Source organism: Gossypium hirsutum, chromosome D13 (assembly GCF_007990345.1).
Source record: "Gossypium hirsutum isolate 1008001.06 chromosome D13, Gossypium_hirsutum_v2.1, whole genome shotgun sequence".
Lineage (NCBI taxonomy): Eukaryota > Viridiplantae > Streptophyta > Magnoliopsida > Malvales > Malvaceae > Gossypium > Gossypium hirsutum.
The window spans coordinates 61,109,164-61,128,056 of record NC_053449.1 but is presented as its reverse complement, the minus strand read 5'-3'; the positions used below and the strand labels follow the sequence as shown (position 1 = coordinate 61,128,056).

General features: G+C 33.4%; 1 protein-coding gene across 2 annotated transcripts; it reads right to left on the bottom strand.

Annotated features, from left to right (window-relative positions):
* Positions 1-13,039: 13,039 nt before the first annotated feature.
* On the bottom strand, positions 13,040-14,626 carry LOC107932043 (uncharacterized RNA-binding protein C17H9.04c). Of its 2 annotated transcripts, XM_016863983.2 has the most exons (4): positions 14,524-14,626; positions 14,056-14,401; positions 13,698-13,768; positions 13,040-13,248 (listed from the first exon to the last, which is right to left on the bottom strand). In XM_016863983.2, the coding sequence occupies exons 2-4, from the start codon at positions 14,385-14,387 to the stop codon at positions 13,238-13,240; spliced, it is 414 nt and encodes a 137-aa protein (XP_016719472.1). In that variant the 5' UTR covers positions 14,388-14,401; positions 14,524-14,626; the 3' UTR covers positions 13,040-13,237. The 2 variants fall into 2 exon arrangements, with proteins under 2 accessions (XP_016719472.1, XP_040965364.1); XM_041109430.1 differs by having other exon boundaries at positions 13,040-13,768.
* Between the last annotated feature and the right edge of the window lie 4,267 nt (positions 14,627-18,893).

Genomic DNA, 18,893 nt, shown 5'->3' with positions numbered 1-18,893 from the left:
TTGAAACCCAAATCCCAGCAAGCCAAAACCCAACCAAATTAACCTAACCTTGGCCCATTTTCAGAAAAGAAATCAGCAGCCACCTAACCCTAGGTGCGCCGCACCTAGGGTCATCCACTTGCACTATCGCCGCCTCCAGCGGCAACCAACTCTGCCACCGACCAACCACTCCCTGCAAGGAAGAACAAGCACCAAGAGAATCATTAGAAATAGATAAAAAAAGTGTTGTAAATGGCTATAAAGCCATCTAAAACAGAGAAAGGAGGGGATCCCTTTTCTTTTTGGAGAAATAAAGAAGAGATTCAAGCAAAAAAACAATAAGAGATCAGAAAGAAACCCGAAAGCAAGGTTTTTAAAAAAAACCCTTCTTTTTAGTGTTTTTTATTTAGATTTTTTTTACTTTGTTTCTTTTAAAAAATATCTATATATATACAGTATAACAACCAACAAAACAAAAAAAATAAAAATATACCTTTTTATTTTTCCCGGCGCGGACGCGACGAGGCGCGGCGTTGGCCTGATTCTGGGCAGTGCCCAGGGAAAGAGAGGAACAGAGAAACTGGGGGGGAGAGCATATCAGTTTTTTTTCTGGTGTGAGAAGGAAGGAATGATTTTTTTGAAATTTTTTGGCTTTTATAGCTAAATAAAACGACGCTGTTTTGGTTGGCGTCCTTAAGCCCCAAGACGACGTCGTTTTGACCCGGATCGGGCCGACTCGACCCGCTCCGCCAAGGATCCGCGTGTTTTTGCGGAAAAGTCTATTTGCGCTTCAGCCTTTCGCTTTTTAATTATTTTGCAATTAAGTTTCTTTTATTTTTTAATTTGGCCCTGTAATTTCTTTCATATTTCAATCTGATCTACCTTGAAGCTGTGCGTTTTGGAGGGACTGGATTATTGCCCATTTGGTCCCTCCTTGTTATTCGCGCATTCAATGGGGTCCTTCTCCTTTAATTTATTTGCGATTTGTCCCCAAATTTTGTTTTTTATTCAATTTAGCCCTCTGTTTATATTTTGGTTATTTTATTATTAAAACTAATAAATTATTATTGTTATTATTGTTATTATGTTTTTGTTTCATGTAGATTTACTTATGTAAATTTAAAATATATGTGTCTTATTTTTTCTATTATTATTGTATAATTACTTATATATATAGATATATACACATATATATATATTTTAAAAAAACTTTAGGTTATTTTTTTATTCTATTAGTAACATTAATATTATTGTTGTCCTTATTTATACTTTCTTTTACTTCAAATTTAGTTATATATATACACATATTTTTAATTTATATGCACGTATACATGCTTATATATATTTTTTGTATATTTTATAACTTGTTTACATATCTATCTATCTATATATCTATATATCTATATACGTATTTTTATTTTCATAAGCATATATCTAAATACATACTTATATATATTTTTGTATACTTTATAATTTTAATATACATATATGTATTTTATATATTCTTTTTTATTTATTTTATTTCTTTTACGGTTTTGTTGTTTCACTCGATATTTATTTATTTATTTATTTTTATTTTTATCATGCCCATTTTATTCGATTAGTTTATCTACTTATTATCTTGTGTGATTAATTTGTCTTTTAACTTATCTTTGTTGCTATTGCCCGTATTATTTATGTTTATATCATCGTGTTCATTTTTGTTTTGTTACGCATATTAACACCGTATCTTATTTCAACTTTTTTCATGTTAGATTAATTTTATTTAATGCATAAATTATGATTTTTGAATAAGCAAAATCTCGTGTTTAGATTCGAGAAGGTCGTACCCTAACTTACTGGGTTTCAATTTTAGCAATAAATTTAAATACACGAATTTTTTTAAACTCAAGTTTTAAACGATCTCGGATATTAAGAGATCGTGTCCTAACATACTGGACATGATTTTTTTTTCTCAAGTTTTAAATAATCTCAGGAATTAAGAAAAGATCGTGTCCTAACTTACTGGGCATGATCCATTTTTCTAAAATCCGAGATAGTTAAATATCTTTTAAATAAGTAAACTTTTCAGCATGTATTCTCATATCGGGAATTCGATACGTTGTATCCTAACGCATTGGATATGACATGTTGTTTTCTCGATATGAGGATTTCTAAAAAATAATAAAGTCAATATTTTGCATTTGGGAATTCGAGAAAGCGTGTCCTAATGTGTTGGGTTTCGAATTTTTTGTTCGACCAAATAGCCAAATATCCTTTAAAATTTTAGAGTAAGGCAATATTTTGCGTTTGGCAATTCAAGGAAACGTACCCTAATGTGCTGGGTTTCGATTTTTTCGTTTGACCAAATAGCCAAATATTCTCTTAAATTTTAATCCATGTCATTCAAGTTTTTTTAGGATCGTATTTTAAATCTCTTTAAAGTTTTCAGTTTTCGACACTAAGACATTAAGTAATCAACTAGGTACCAATTTTGGGCGTATCGAGGGTGTTAATCCTTCCTCGTGCGTAATTGACTCCCGAACCTATTTTTCTGAATTTCGTAGACCAAAACCATTGTTTTAATAAAATCAAATCGTTTATTAAAAAAACCACTTTTCAATGTGACCCAATCACAAGCCACGATAAGAAATTGGAAGGTATTATTCTAAGGTCTTGTTGTCGAAAATTGAAAACTGGTAAATACGATCCTTTCATTGCATTTCATCGGGTCTTTATTACATTTCATCTTGAGGTTTAATTGCTGTGTAGTTTAAGTTTGGTATCTTTCTGCATGCATTGCATGACCTTGGTCACACTCTTTTAAGTGAAGGAAAGCAGCCTTCGTGAGGTTTCATCTCGTGCAGGTAGTGGATCGCTTTCGGGATACATCCGTACCTATGTCTTCGTGAGTTTTCACTCCGTGCAGCCATAGGGAAATGTATCCCCTGACCGAATCGTCCGTAGAGCTATAATGGGTGAGATCGGGAATCTGTTGGTTCGGGTACGTTTGCTTTAGAGCCGAATCGCATGTAGTGAACCTAAGAGCTTACTCTAGGTAGAACCACTTCAAACCCCTAGTGGTCATCCGAATAGGTGTTCTATTTATTCTTGCTTGCTTTTGCTTTGTACTAACCTGTTTTCTTTTGTTTTGGTTATGATTGCATTGCATTTTCACCATAAAAAAAGAGAGGTGTTGATTCACGTTCAGTTGTTAAATAGAGAGCTTGTCAGAAGAAAATGGGTTTCTTGATAAAGTGGATGACAATACGGTTGTCCGAATATGGTCCAAGAAAACGTGATGAGAGAAGGATGATAGTTTAATGGAGGACTACACGACCATTGCTCCGTTGCCCGAGGATTCAAGATGACAAAGATTATTCGAGAGCCGCTGAACTTTCTTAAAGAGAAGCCAACGAGGTTCACGATGATGAATGAGCAACGAGTCGCGGCCCAGATCAAGCAAAAAGGAGATAAAAGAGACGTCCTTTTGAGGATTCGTGAGATTATCTTAACCTCGAATAAAGAAGAGGATCGAATGTCTCTGCCTATGAGGGCAAATCCGTAATATATCGCTTATGTAAAGAGATTTGTTTCTAGTAAAGTTGTTCTATAGAATTGAACAAGAATCAACGTCTCTTTTGCATCATTTCATGCATTTGCATTACATTGCATCATATGCATAGATTACAAAATGACCTAATTAATTAAAATAGGCAATTACCCTGGAAACCAACAAAAATCTGCCAACTAGATATCACTATGGTACCCGTCGCAAAAAAAAGCAATGGACATATATTAGAAAGACTGGAACAATTGCAAAAAAGATCAAGATCAATGCAAGAAAAACTAACTAAATGCAGCAAGATATGGAAGAATCCCAAAGAGATTTATTGAGTCATTGAAAGCAGTTAATGGTTGGGGGGCATGATAAGGGAAAGAGCCCTATGCTAAATTCTGGGATGATCACGAAGACTCTGCTTATCCTTCAGGTTCGCCCCAACTAATATCCAGGCGCAACCAGAGGTGTACCACAGAGGGTACCTGTCACCATTAGATCCCAATACCAAGTCGGTGCCCCAGCATCGATGAACTTTCCAATAGGCTCAGGTTCTAATCCTCGGGATAATCCTACCAATCTCGTGGTTCCTAATCTCGAAGACGTAGCAAAAATAGAGAAGGCAAGAGCAGACCTGCCAAAACAACTAGAAGACCGGTGTAAATGGCTAGAGGAGAAGTAAAGCCATGGAAAATACTGATTACCATCGAGGAATGGACGCTAAAGATTTGAGCTTGGTACCTGATTTGGTGCTCCCTCCCAAATTTAAAATGCCGGAGTTTGAGAAGTATAACGGGACTAGTTGCCCTGAAGCTCATGTCACTATGTTCTATCGAAGGATAACAAGATATATCAACAATGAGCCACTGTTGATTCACTGCTTCCAAGATAGTTTGATCGGGTCAGCGAAAAGATGCTACAACCAATTGAGCCAGACCGACATCCACTCATGGAAGGACTTGGCATAGGCTTTTATGAAGCAATACAGCCATATAACAGATATGACACCTGACAGAATTACACTGCAGAATATGGAAAAGAAGCCAGGTGAGAGCTTTAGACAATATGCCCAAAGGTGGAGAGAGGTAGCACACAAGTTCAGCCACCTCTTTTGGAGAAAGAAACCACGATGCTTTTCATCAACACTCTGAAAGCACCGTTCATTAACCATATGTTAGGAAGTACTACCATGAGCTTCTCAGATGTAGTGATGTCTGGTGAGATGATTGAAAATGCCATAAGAAGTGGGAAGATAGATGTGGGGAAAGTGTCAAAAGATCAACCCCAAAGCACAAAGAAAATGAAGTGAGCAACCTGAGCTTGTACAATAAAGGGTATTCAAAATCAGTCACTGTAGGCCAGCCAAGGACGGTAGCAGCTAGCTATCAAGGCCCCTCAAAGCAAGAATTTAACTCAAGGCCAAACACAGAAAGACTCCAATTCACACCCATCCTAGTGACGTATAAGGATTATATCAGAATCTGTTTGATGCGCATGTAGTAGCCCCTTTCTACTCAAACCCCCATAACCTCCGTACCCCAAATGGTACGACGCGAATGCACAATACGTTTATCATACGGGAATTACGAGGCATTCAATAAAAATTTGCATTGCCTTTAAAAAAATGGCTGAAAGGCTTATTAGTATGGGCATTGTCAAATTGGATGATTTATTTAGTGTAGAAAATCCGCTACCCAATCACATTGATAATGGGGTGAATGCGATGTATGAAGAAGTGTTGGGAAGCGTTCACATCAATGCCGTACATGAAGGCAACTGAAAAGGGACCTTGTCAGATATCCACCCTTATAAACTTGGAAATGTTCTAAATAAATCAGACTGTAAAAGAAATCTCTATAGTATTTAGAGCCTACTTAGATTAATATTTAGAACGCACTTGTTGCTTTTAGCCTAGGGGCAATGAGAATCTCTTGTGGAATAGGCTCATGTCTGAACGTCATTATTTAATGAAATGCATCTTAGCGATCAATTTTGAGCCAATATTCTTTCATTCTTTACAAATAATTATTGTTGATTTTCATTCTTTAGATTTCCTTCCAAATCATTATTTTATTCATTTATAATCATACTGTACAAATGATTATTCATAAATTCATACATTCTTTGTATATTCTTTGTACCTACAATAGGTCCTGAATATCAACGACATGAGTGACGCTACTACAGACTCAGAATCTCCTTTGAGCGAGACATGTGTTAGAGGGATCTCATAACTTCGAAGATGATGTAGATGTAGCCTATCTCTAAACTTATTGAGGATGATAGAACGGGATGGGAAAATAGATCTTACCCTACAAAGAATCAATGAAATCCATGACTTCTCCCTGTGCAGGGCATGAAGGTCATTGAGTCAATCTCGCCAAAAATATTCTAGCAGTCATCGATTTATCTTCGTAGGTAGAAGCCGCTTTATATACCAACGTCACAAAGTCAACAGTCAGCAAATTCTCGAAAATCATATGATAGTATAGAATGCCAAAAAGAACCATATTGACAATGCACTAAATTTGAACAAGAGCACGATATCAGAAGTTGGCAGTCTATTCAAGATTAACATCATGTCGCCCCAAAGTAAACTGTGTATTAGAGGAAAAAAAAACTCTGCCGACGCAATGCCTTGCTTTGTGCTTATCGCGGTTTCACCCATTGAGGTCGATATTTTTTCTCTCTGAGTTCTGGATCCAATCCCTATTGAAGAAGAATGTTCAAAGTTATCCATCATGGTCAAATATTCCAAAAGCAAATGATGAAAGTTACAAAAAAATTCCATGAGACGGACCTGGTATTGAAGAAGATCTTTCCCATACAAAAAGAACTTCATGCCAAGCTGGGAAGGACCTTATGTGGAAGGCCTTATCTGGAAAAACGTCGATCTTGATCAGAAGGGATAACAAGGACATGCCTAATCCTATGAGTTCAAAGTCAAAAAATATTTCAAAAAAAAAACAAAAAAAAGAAGAAGAAAAGAAAGAGAAAAAGGAGAGGCCAAGGCGAAAACCCACAAAGGGAGCCTTGAGGCCAAAGGGGATTTGAGTTGAAAACATGAAAAAGGCAACTCAAATTTTGATCAGATTGGGGCATATGGTGATCTTGTTATACCTGAATCAACAGGAAAGGGTAGGCAAAGTCTTGGGGCATCGACAAAGTCCTGTAGATCTCCTAAACACATGTCAAACTCAGAAAGGTCTTCAGAAAGTTTGTATAGAGAAGTTCAAGCTGCGATATCTGGGGTACCTAACCTTCATGCTATTTATATATTGAATTTGTTGTTCTTGGAATACTTCTTTCTTTTCAAGATACGTGTTCCAATCAATTCCTCTTATTCTTACTATCATTGATAATTTATTTCGAGCTATGCTCCCGAGTCAATTCTATTTTATCCATCGTTATAATCTTTTGCAAGCATGTTGCATTGGAATAATGATTAATGGACTAATAATACTTTCATAAGAGAAGTTTTGCATATTACTCTAGAAGTTTCTAAATAATATAGGAACCTAAAACATGACTATTGTTTAGAAAACACCAAGTTTAAAGGGTGAAATCTAAGAAGAAAGAGTCTAAGTTAAGACTATTCTCTCATATTTTATTGTCCAAACATTGATTGAACAAAATGACAAGATGTCGTGTTGGTGACAAAGCTTCAATGAACAAACAAGTAATGATCACCGAGTGATAAGAAGAGGTTTCTCGGAAGAGAAAATTTTGCAATTGTGCATAAACTTTTGGTGTGATACCCTGGGAATAGTGTAGGTGACCAAGGAGATTCAGATCCTGTATCCCTGAATTGCAATGGGAGAAGATTTGGAAAGAGCTTGATCTTATACTCCTAAATTACGGTAGGAGGAAGATGGTTTTGAATTTTATGTCCCAAAATTACAGCGGACTCAACCTTGAAAATCACAACGGATTGAACCTTGAAGATTACAGTAGGGGCAATCTGATCAAGTAAGAGATGAGCATCACCAACCAGACAAGATAGCATTCTGACGTGTTGGCAATAAAGCCTTATTGAGCAATGGGCAATAACAACTCAAACATTGAAGGACCATTTTCATTTTGCATTCATGCATACACATTTAGCCAGAATATTTTGATCATAATCACTAAGCAAAAATAGGTTCATAAAATAGATTATATAGGTCATGTTCCCCAAAGAACAGATCAATGAAGATAGCAGATTTGCCTTCTTGTATTGACAATGAAGCAGATCGAAGACACTAGCATTGCCTTCCTATACTGACAGCAGAGCAGACTGAAGATAACAGATCTTGCCTTCCTGTACTGACGGTGAAGCAGATCGAAGACACCAGCTTTGCCTTCCTATACTGACAGTAGAGCAGACTGAAGATAGCAGATCTTGCATTCCTGTACTGACGGTGAAGCAGATCGAAGACACCTGCCTTGCCTTACTGTACTGACAGCGGAGCAGACTGAAGATAGCAGATCTTGCCTTCCTGTACTGACGGCAAAGTAGATCGAAGACACCAGCCATGCCTTCCTGTATTAACAGCGGAGCAGATTGAAGATAGCAGATCTTGCCTTCCTATACTGACAGTGAAGTAGATCGAAGACACCATAGTTTGCAGTAAAGCAGATTAAAGATAACAAATCTTATCTCCCTAAGCAGTAGTGGAGCAGATCGAAGATGGTGAATCTTATCTTCCCAAGATAGTGGAGAAGTAGATTTAAGCCATTAGTCCTATCTCCCTAAGCAGTAGTGGAGGTAGGTTGAAGATTGCAGATTCTGTCTCCCTAAGCAGTAGCGGAGCAGATCGAAGATGGTGAATCTTATCTTCCCAAGATAGTGGAGAAGTAGATTTAAGCCATTAGTCTTATCTCTCTAAGTAGTAGTGGAGTAGGTTGAAGATTGCAGATTCTGTCTCTCTAAGCAGTAGTGGAGCAGATCGAAGATGGTGAATCTTATCTTCCCAAGATAGTGGAGAAGTAGATTTAAGCCATTAGTCCTATCTCCCTAAGCAGTAGTGGAGGTAGGTTGAAGATTGCAGATTCTGTCTCCCTAAGCAGTAGCGGAGCAGATCGAAGATGGTGAATCTTATCTCCCAAGATAGTGGAGAAGTAGATTTAAGCCATTAGTCTTATCTCTCTAAGTAGTAGTGGAGTAGGTTGAAGATTGCAGATTCTGTCTCTCTAAGCAGTAGTGGAGCAGATCGAAGATGGTGAATCTTATCTTCCCAAGATAGTGGAGAAGTAAATTTAAGCCATTAGTCCTATCTCTCTAAGCAGCAGTAGAGTAGGTTGAAAATTGCAGATTCTGTCTCCTTAAGCAGTAGTGGAGCAGATCGAATATGGTGAACCTTATCTTCCCAAGATAGTGGAGAAGCAGATTTAAGCCATTAGTCCTATCTCCCTAGGCAGTAGTGGAGTAGGTTGAAGATTGCAGATCCTGTCTCCCTAAGCAGTAGTGGAGCAGATCGAAGACAACAAATATTACTTTTCCTAGCGGTGTAGTAGAACAGATTGAAGCCACAACGGCGAATCTTGCTTCCCCAACATTGCAATTAAGAAGATTGAAGCCACAACGGCAAATCTTACTTTCCCTGGCAGTGCAGTGGAACAGATTGAAGCCACAACGGTGAATCTTGTTTCCCCGACATTGCAATTGAAGCCATAACGGCGAATCTTACTTTCCTTGGTAGTGCAGTGGAACAGATTGAAGCCACAACCGCGAATCTTGCTTCCCCGACATTACAATTAAAATATTGAAGCCGCAACGACTAATCTTACTTCCTTGGTGAACAGATTGAAGATAGCAAATCTTATCTCTCTGAAGTTGCAGTAGAGCAGATTAAAGCTATACATTACCGATCTTATATCTCTGAAGTTGCAGTAGAGCAGATCATATCAAACCTTATCCCCCTGAAGTTGCACTGGGGCAGGTTGAACATATCAATCCTATCTCCCTGAAGTTGCAGTGGAGCGGATTAAAACCACAGATCTTATCTTTCTAAAGTTGCAGTAGAGCAGATCGCATCAGATTTTATTTTCTTAAAGATGCAGTAAAACAAGTTGAAGCTACAAGTTTTATCTCACTGAGGTTGCAATGTAGCAGACTGAAGATAGTAAATGTTTTCTCCAAGAGCCACAGATCTTATCTCTCTGAAGTTGCAATAGAGCGGATCACACCATAACAAGTCTTATCTCACTGAGGTTGCAGTGTAGTAGACTGAAGATAGCAAATGTTTTCTCGAAGAGCCACAGATCTTATCTCTCTGAAGTTGCAGTAGAGTGGATCACACCATAACAAGTATTATCTCCCTAGAGTTGCAGTGGAGCAAACTGAAGATATCAAACCTTATCTCCCTGAAGCCACCATGGAGCAGGTTGAAGCAACAAGTCTTATCTCCCTAATGTTGCAGTGGAGCAAAAAACCACGAATCTCGTCCCCTGAATTGCTACGAAGAAGATTGAAGCTACAAGTTAGAGTTCTCTGAAGTGCAGTAGAGTGGATTGAAACAACAAGATGCAGTAGAATGGAATAAAGCTACTTGAAAAGAGAAGCATTAAATAAGTGAAGACTCGAAGAGACCGGGCAAAATTGGTCTTTCTTAGTCTTTGCTCTGTTCTCGTTACACGACAACGAGCAAAGAAGGGCAGCTGTACATGCCCAATTTTTATGCCCGGGCCCAATTAAAACCCAAATCCCAGTAGGCCTAAAACCCAACCAAATTAACCTAAACCCAAGCCCATTTTCAGAAAAAGAAATCAGCAGCCACCTAACCCTAGGTGCCCCGCACCTAGGGTCATCCACTTGCACTATCGCCGCCTCCAACGGCAACCAACTCTGCCACCGGCCAACCTCTCCCTGCAAGGAAAAACAAGCACGCAAGAGAATCATTAGAAAATAGATAAAAAAAAGTGTTGTAAATGGCTATAAAAGCCATCTAAAACAGAGAAAGGGGGGATCCCTTTTCTTTTTTGGAGAAATAAAAGAAGAGATTCAAGCAAAAAACAATAAAAGATTAGAAAAGAAAACCCCGAAAGCAAGGTTTTTTTTAAAAAAACCCTCTTTTTAGTGTTTTTATTTAGATTTTTTTTTTACTTTGTTTCTTTTAAAAAATATCTATATATATACCAGTATATAGCAACCAAAAAAAAACAAAAAATAAAAATAAAAAATATACCTTTTTTATTTTTCCAGCCATCGTGTACGGTGGCCGGCACGGCGACGGCTTTGACCTGATTCTGGGCAGTGACCAGGGAAAGAGAGGAACAAAGAAAGGGAGGGGGAAAGCATATCAGTTTTTTTTTCTGGTGTGAGAAGGAAGGGATGTCGTTTTGACCCTGGATCGGGCCGACCCGACCCGCTCCACCAAGGATCCGCGTGTTTTTGTGGAAAGGTCTATTTGCGCTTTCAGCCCTTCCGCTTTTTAATTATTTTGCAATTAAGTTTCTTTTATTTTTTAATTTGGCCCTGGAATTTCTTTCATATTTCAATCTGATCCACCTTGAAGCTGTGCATTGTGGAGGGACTGGATTATTGCCCATTTGGTCCCTCCTTGTTATTCGCGCATTCAATGGGGTCCTTCTCCTTTAATTTATTTGCGATTTGTCCCCAAATTTTGTTTTTTATTCAATTTAGCCCTCTGTTTGTATTTTGGTTATTTTATTATTAAAACTAATAAATTATTATTGTTATTATTGTTATTATCTTTTTGTTTCCATGTAGATTTACTTATGTAAATTTTAAAATATATGTGTCTTATTATTTCTATTATTATTGTATAATTACTTATATATATAGATATATACACATATATATATATTTTAAAAAAACTTTAGGTTATTTTGTTATTCTATTAGTAACATTAATATTATTGTTGTCCTTATTTATACTTTCTTTTACTTCAAATTTAGTTATATATATATACATACATATCTTTAATTTATATGCACGTATACATGCTTATATTTTTTTTTTGTATATTTTATAACTTGTTTACATATCTATCTATCTATCTATCTATCTATCTATCTATCTATCTATCTATCTATCTATATATATATACGTATTTTTATTTTCATAAGCATATATCTAAATACATACTTATATACATATTTTGTATACTTTATAATTTTAATATACATATATGTATTTTATATATTCTTTTTATTTTATTTTATTTCTTTTACGGTTTTGTTGTTTCACGCGATATTTATTTATTTATTTATTTTATCATGCCCATTTTATTCGATTAGTTTATCTGCTTATTATATTGTGTGATTAGTTTGTCTTTTAACTTATCTTCGTTGCTATTGCCCGTATTATTTATGTTTATATCATCGTGTTCATTTTTGTTTTGTTACGCATATTAACACCATATTTTATTTCTACTTTTTTTCATGTTAGATTAATTTTATTCAATGCATAAATTATGATTTTTGAATAAGCAAAATCTCGTGTTTAGATTCGAGAAGGTCGTACCCTAACTTACTGGGTTTCGATTTTCGCAATAAATTTAAATACACGAATTTTTTCAAACTCAAGTTTTAAACGATCTCGGGAATTAAGAGATCATGTCCTAATATACTGGACATGATTTTTTTTTCTCAAGTTTTAAATAATTCATGTCCTAATATACTGGACATGATTTTTTTTTCTCAAGTTTTAAATAATCTCGGGAATTAAGAAAAGATTGTGTCCTAACTTACTGGGCATGATCCATTTTTCTAAAATCCGAGATAGTTAAATATTTTTTAAATAAGTAAACTTTTCGACATGCATTCTCATATCGGGAATTCGATACGTTGTGTCCTAACGCATTGGATATGACATGTTGTTTTCTCGATATGAGGATTTCTAAAAAATAATAAAGGCAATATTTTGCATTTGGGAATTCGAGAAAACATGCCCTAATGTGTTGGGTTTCGAATTTTTCGTTCGACCAAATAGCAAAATATCCTTTAAATTTCAGAGTAAGGCAATATTTTGCGTTTGGAAATTCGATGAAACGTGCCCTAATGTGCTGGGTTTCGATTTTTTCGTTAGACCAAATAGCTCTCTTAAATCTTAATCCATGTCATTCAAGTTTTTTTAGGATCGTATTTTAAATCTCTTTAAAGTTTTCAGTTTTCGACACTAAGACATTAAGTAATCAACTAGGTACCAATTTTGGGCGTATCGAGGGTGTTAATCATTCCTCGTGCGTAACCGACTCTCGAACCTGTTTTTCTGAATTTCGTGGACCAAAACTATTGTTTTAATAAAATAAAATCGTTTATTAAAAACAACCACTTTTCAAGGTGACCTGATCACACCTTATCAAAAAGGATTGGTGGCGACTCCCATTTTCGTTTTCATTTTCAAAACCCAAATCGATCCGTTTTTTTACAAAAAAATTGTGTCAACAAATATAATGTGTCTTATTATTACATCTTGTCATTATTGATAAAATTTTAAACTTATCAGATCTTAATCATCCAACATCATTAAGCCTTGAACCATAGAAAAAGACAAAAAAAATCATAACCCCATTAATCAAACCAAAAACCCTTTTTTGTTGATGATTACAATTACATTGATAATCTTGAAAAAGGAAAAAGCGTTCACCCTTTTGGTCATCCTAAATGCTATATTTGTCGACACCAATAAAACCAAACAAAAACTGGTGAGTGAAGGATTAGATATATGAAAAGAAATTATTAACATTGGTTGCACACAATATTCTTCTTAATTCCCTATGCACCACCTGAGAAACATCAACCAAAAAAATAAAAAAATAAAAATTGAATAGCCTATTCATGCTAATAAATCATATTCTCGGTAAGAGCATCATAAAGGTTCATGTATTAAGAGTCGAATTGTATTTTTGCTTTCTCTACACAAAAAATTGGCAAATTAACCTTTGTACGTTAGATCAAAAAGCAAAGTGATCATTCTGTCAAAAACTTATCTCTATACGTCAATAGGTATAGGTTGCATGCCAAATTTATCTGTTTGATTATTCTATCAGTCACATGAGTTTTTAACAGTACAAATGAATGAAATTTTAAACAAAAACGATTAATTTACTCTTTGATCTAAAATATGAGGATTAATTTACCTATTTTTTGAGTAAAGAGAAAAAAATATATAATTTAACTCTTAATACAAAAACCTCTATATAGTTTTACCCGTATTGTTTGCTATATATATTACCAAAATTCCTTGGGGTCTTGCACTTGAAGCACTCGATCCTGCTAGCATAATTGTGAACTCCACATCCATATCTGACCAAACAAATGTTTGCAGTCATATCAGATCAACGATAAGCATATATAAATGACAGTCTCCATAGATAACATACATGTGATAAGATGGGAATTAATTATCTGCTATATTGGGTGGATACCATGTTTGGAAGTCAAATGAATGCAATATCATAAACCAATGTCATAACCAGACACAATGCAGCTTATGTGTCCAACATTTTTATTCACAGGATACTATCTATATTACTCCAAATCGTATTTATGTGTCAAACACGAATAGTAACATTATCTTTCATTTTACTGACCTGGTGCAAATCCAGTCACCGGTTTTCCATCCAGGGGGAACAGTCCCATCACAGCCCATTGTATTATAATTACCAACAAAATCATTTTTCAACGAACCACAGCGATAGCAATTTGTTCTGCTAGCGTAGTTGACAACCCCACAGTTCATGGCGGAACAGTACCAGTCCCCGGCTAAAACTTCAGCACTATTGTAACTGTTGTTGTATAAGTAAGTCGACACATCGGGGCCGCCGTACTTGGGGTACCCGCAGCGTTGGCAAGCTTCCCTCTTTTTAAAATTCTGGTGCTGGCAGGCGCCGCACATCCAGTCTCCTCCGACCCAGCAGCTCATTTTTATCTTTAAAACTATAACAAAAAAGGGAATAAAATCAGACCCAGATTTTGATCCTCAAACCAAGCTTGTTTCATCATAAAATAAGATTTAAAAGTGCAGAAAAAACAAGGTAGATTGGATTGGAGAAGCTTACGAGGGAGCTTGAAGAAACAGTAATGGTAAGTGCTATATAGATAGCAGCTGAATCAACAAATTGTTTGTGCAAATGGTGATTTTTGGTGTTAGGGGTGGAAGGGCTATATATACTTGTTGATAGCTATGATATAGCACGTAGACTTCTTTTAAGGAAGAGTTCCAAGTGTCATACATAAGTTTGGTAAAACTACCATAAAAATCCTTATACTAAGAGATAGATTATATTTTGATCCTTTACTAAATATTAGTTTTTATACGTCAAATTAAAGATAAATTAGTATTTTCTGTTAAAAAACTCATCTATTTGTACTATTAAAAGTTGACTTTATTGATAAAGTAATTAGACAATAACACATGGCATGCCACGTATATTTTTATCAGTATTTTCAATGATATTTAAAACATATATATGTTTTTTTGGTTGGAAGAGGATAGTGAATTCATGCATAGAAATGGAAATAGAAATCCAAACAAGCCTGATTCTTTTATCGTTATTGCTGAAAAAACACACGAATGTGAAATATTATTCTCTTCTCATCCATATTGCCACCAGCCAGGTGTTACCAGGGGAAGATGTTATTTGGAGATCAAACCGATAGTGATGCCATCGCCTCTAATTTTATTTTATTATTTGTGTTTAATTCCCATTTTTTAACTATTTATTGGTAATTTTTTTTAAATTGAAAATAAATTCACTTCATTTTAATGAATTATTAAAATCTATAAAATTAAACTTTAACGATAATATAATCATATATTATATAGCTATTACCAAAACCGATTACCTAACTTTACGTTAAACCGATAAACTAAATTAGTATATTACTAATACATAAAATAATATGATAATATATAACTATTACTAAAAATATTAATATATATAACTATTATTATAATATAGATTATAATAAAAGATATAGTATTACATGATATTATAATGTTTAATCATCGATGCATATATATAAACTATAAGTATATTATATCATATGATATGATATAGTATTATATAATATAGTAGGAGGGCTAACTTTTAAATGTATGAAAAGTATAGGGACTTAGAGCATATTTTAACTAGTATAATAATAATATATAATATATAATGTACTACTATTATATATAAATGTTATTGTAATATAGATTATAATCAAAGATATAATATTACATTATATTATGATGTTTAATAATTAATGCCTATATATAAACTATTAGTATATTATATGTTATGATATGATATAACATTATATAATATAGTAAGAAGGTTACCTTTCAAATGTACGAAAAGTATAGAGAGTTGGAGCATAATTCAACAGGTATAATAATAAATAATAATGCAGTACTATTATATTATAGAATATAATAAATAATATAGAATTACATCATATTAAAATGTTTAATCATTGATGCATATATGTAGCTATAAATATATTATGTACTACTAGTCTACTATGTTTTATTTGGGTTTTTTCTACTGATTGTGACATTTATACATCAACTTATATATTTTTTTATATCTTGTATACACTATGACATGTCTATGTATTTATTATTTATAATTATTTTTTATGATAAATATTTTTAAAAAATAATAATATTTTTCTAAATCCCTAAAAGGGAAATGATTGTATAAAATAACGATGTCAAGTCATCCGTATCTATTTTCTAATTTCATCCTAAATTTTAGCATTTATCCAAATGAAATTTCCTGAAATTACGGATAAAATTATTGATATGATATTAAACTATTTAAAAGAGATAATATCCTTATTTCATACCATTATTTCTCATCCGTCAAATATGTTCCCTAGCCGATGTGTGCATCCACGTGGATAGACACATCAAATGCCTTCTCCATCTATTTTTATTTATAAATAGTATGTGGAATTTATGCTTAAATTATAATGCTCTATCTCCATTGCAAAATTCCTCTTTTTGGCAATAATTCAAAAGTCGCATGAAGATTCATATCAATTGGAGAGAGACCTTTGCTCTCAATGCTCCTCCCAATAACTCTTTATATGCATATTCCAAATATGACTTCACCTCTGACTTTTTTTTTCTTACCCTATTTAAAGTTAGGATAAATTACATTTAAGTTCACTAAACTATTAATAAATTTATATTATGTCATTCAACTTTAGAAAATTATAAAATGATCATTAGATTATACAAAAGGTTTTTTAAAAATTATTGAGCTGTTAAGTTTTTCTTTTTAAAGTCTGGCTAGTAAGCTCCAAGTGACAATTCGATGAGTGGTATAATAGATTAGTACCCATCGATAACTAGAAGAACATACTTTAGATCAAAGTCAATCTGACGATCAGTGTCGAAGATCAGACATTCAAAGTTGTTTTATAAAAAAAATGGACTTGTAGAAGAGAAGGTGAAGGAAAGCTTTCAATTGCTGCAAGCGGTGCGAATAGAGAAGGCCATACAACAACGATTTTAACAACCCAGTGACTTGAACGAAAACTTTCGAATAATTCCATGACTATTTTGTATCCTTTTGAAGTTGAGTGGTCAAAACATAAATTTACTAATAATTTAGTGACCTTGAGTGCAGTTTACCCTTAAATTTTTAACCAAACTGAATTTCTTCGTTTCAAATTCAATCGATTTATTTAAAAAAATTATATACATATTAGAGTTATTTTTACTAATTTGCATGTATATTATGTAACGACCCAAAATTCATAGGCAGCGGAAAAGTGTGTTATCGGGCCTCTGTCTTAGTAAACGGAGTTAGTAAATAATTATTAGGAGTAATTAAAATTATGAGTCTGGTAGTGTATTTAATTAGATTTCTTTTTATTTAGTGAATTTAGTTTAATTTAAAGTAATTAGGAAAAAGGATCAAATTGAATAAAGAGTGAAAGTCTAATTATAGATTAAAAGAAAGTAAAAATGGCTAAAATGGCAATTAAGCCATTTGGCATAGTTGAGGCGGCATAAAGGGAATAAAATCTAAGATTTTATTTGTTTTAATTATATAATTAATGATATTATATTATTAAATAAATCAAAATATGTCAATTGTATGGATATGATAAAATACATGTGTAATATATGTATTTATATATTTGTAATATAATTGTATATTTTCTTAAATTTTAAGTAAAAGATATTATTAATTAAATTATTATATTAAAAGATTTTATTTATTTGATAAATTAGTTAGATTAAGACAAATGTAAGGTTATGATATAGCACAAATGTATTAATTATATTTGTTATTAAAATAGATATTTTATAATTATTAATTAATAGATATTTTATAATTATTAATTAACTTAATTATAAAATAAAGAAAATGAAATAAAAGAAAGAAAGAAACTGAAACATTAAGCAGGAACGAAACAGAGAAAGGAGAGAAGAAGAAAAAAAGGAAAGAAGAAAGGGAAAATTAGGCTTTTAAAGCTTAAAATTTAATTGGTAAGTTTAATCAAGTTCTTTTCTTATAAAATTGATTTTTTGGAATTCTAGAGTGAAATACTATTGGATTTAAGTTGAAAATTTGAAAGTTAATAGATTTTTTAGTAGGGTTTATGTTGAAAAAAAATGATGGAATTGAGGGTTTATTTGATAGAAATTTTGATTGGAATTGAATAAAGGATTGAATTGTAAACAAAGCTATAAGTTTTGAATTTTAGGGATTAAATTGAAATAAATTCAAAATTATGAAAATATGATAAAAATTAGATAGTTAAATGCGAGTTTGGCAAGAAATTGAGTAGCAAAAAGGTATGAATTGAGAAAAAAAATATAGGTTTAGTTAGGATTCAAATTGGAATTAAAGTAAAAGTTAGATAAAAATTTTAGCAATTAAATTGTGTTGTGCTAATGATTGTGAAATTATTTTAATTGTTCGTAGCTAATATCATCCTGAATCATCGGCCCAAAAAGGAAAAGAAAAGATTGTCAATGATTAAATCTGAAGAGAATTCTAGTTTGTATCACAACAATTCAAACTTTATCATTATTATGTGTTTAATTTACTAATTATGTATGGTAAGTATTTTAAGGTAAGTTTTTAGTAAAATGAAAATTTATGATTGGGTATTGAAATTGAGACTGATACTGAACTGAATTATGGAATACTGAATATTGTTTTTGAGTACTAAATTGAATTGTGAAGTTACTGAATATTGTTATGTGTACTGCATTGAACTGTGAAATTACTGAAGTAATGAATTACTGTAATATTGTGAAACTGATTGAAATAAGGAATTATAATTGATACTGAACTAAGATGGAAATTGTACTGAAAAGTGAATTAAATACCCATTAACTAGTCGGGATAGTCGGATATAGTTGGCATGCCAGAGGATATGGAAGAGTACGGGTTTTTGCCGACTTACTGATCAGGCATTT

Coding starts and splice junctions, on each gene's coding strand:
- LOC107932043 (XM_041109430.1), bottom strand. CDS start 14,387: ATGAGCTGCTGGGTCGGAGGAGACTGGATGTGCGGCGCCTGCCAGCAC. Junction 13,769..14,055: donor GGTGACTGGATTTGCACCAG/GTCAGTAAAATG, acceptor TTGTTTGGTCAG/ATATGGATGTGGAGTTCACA.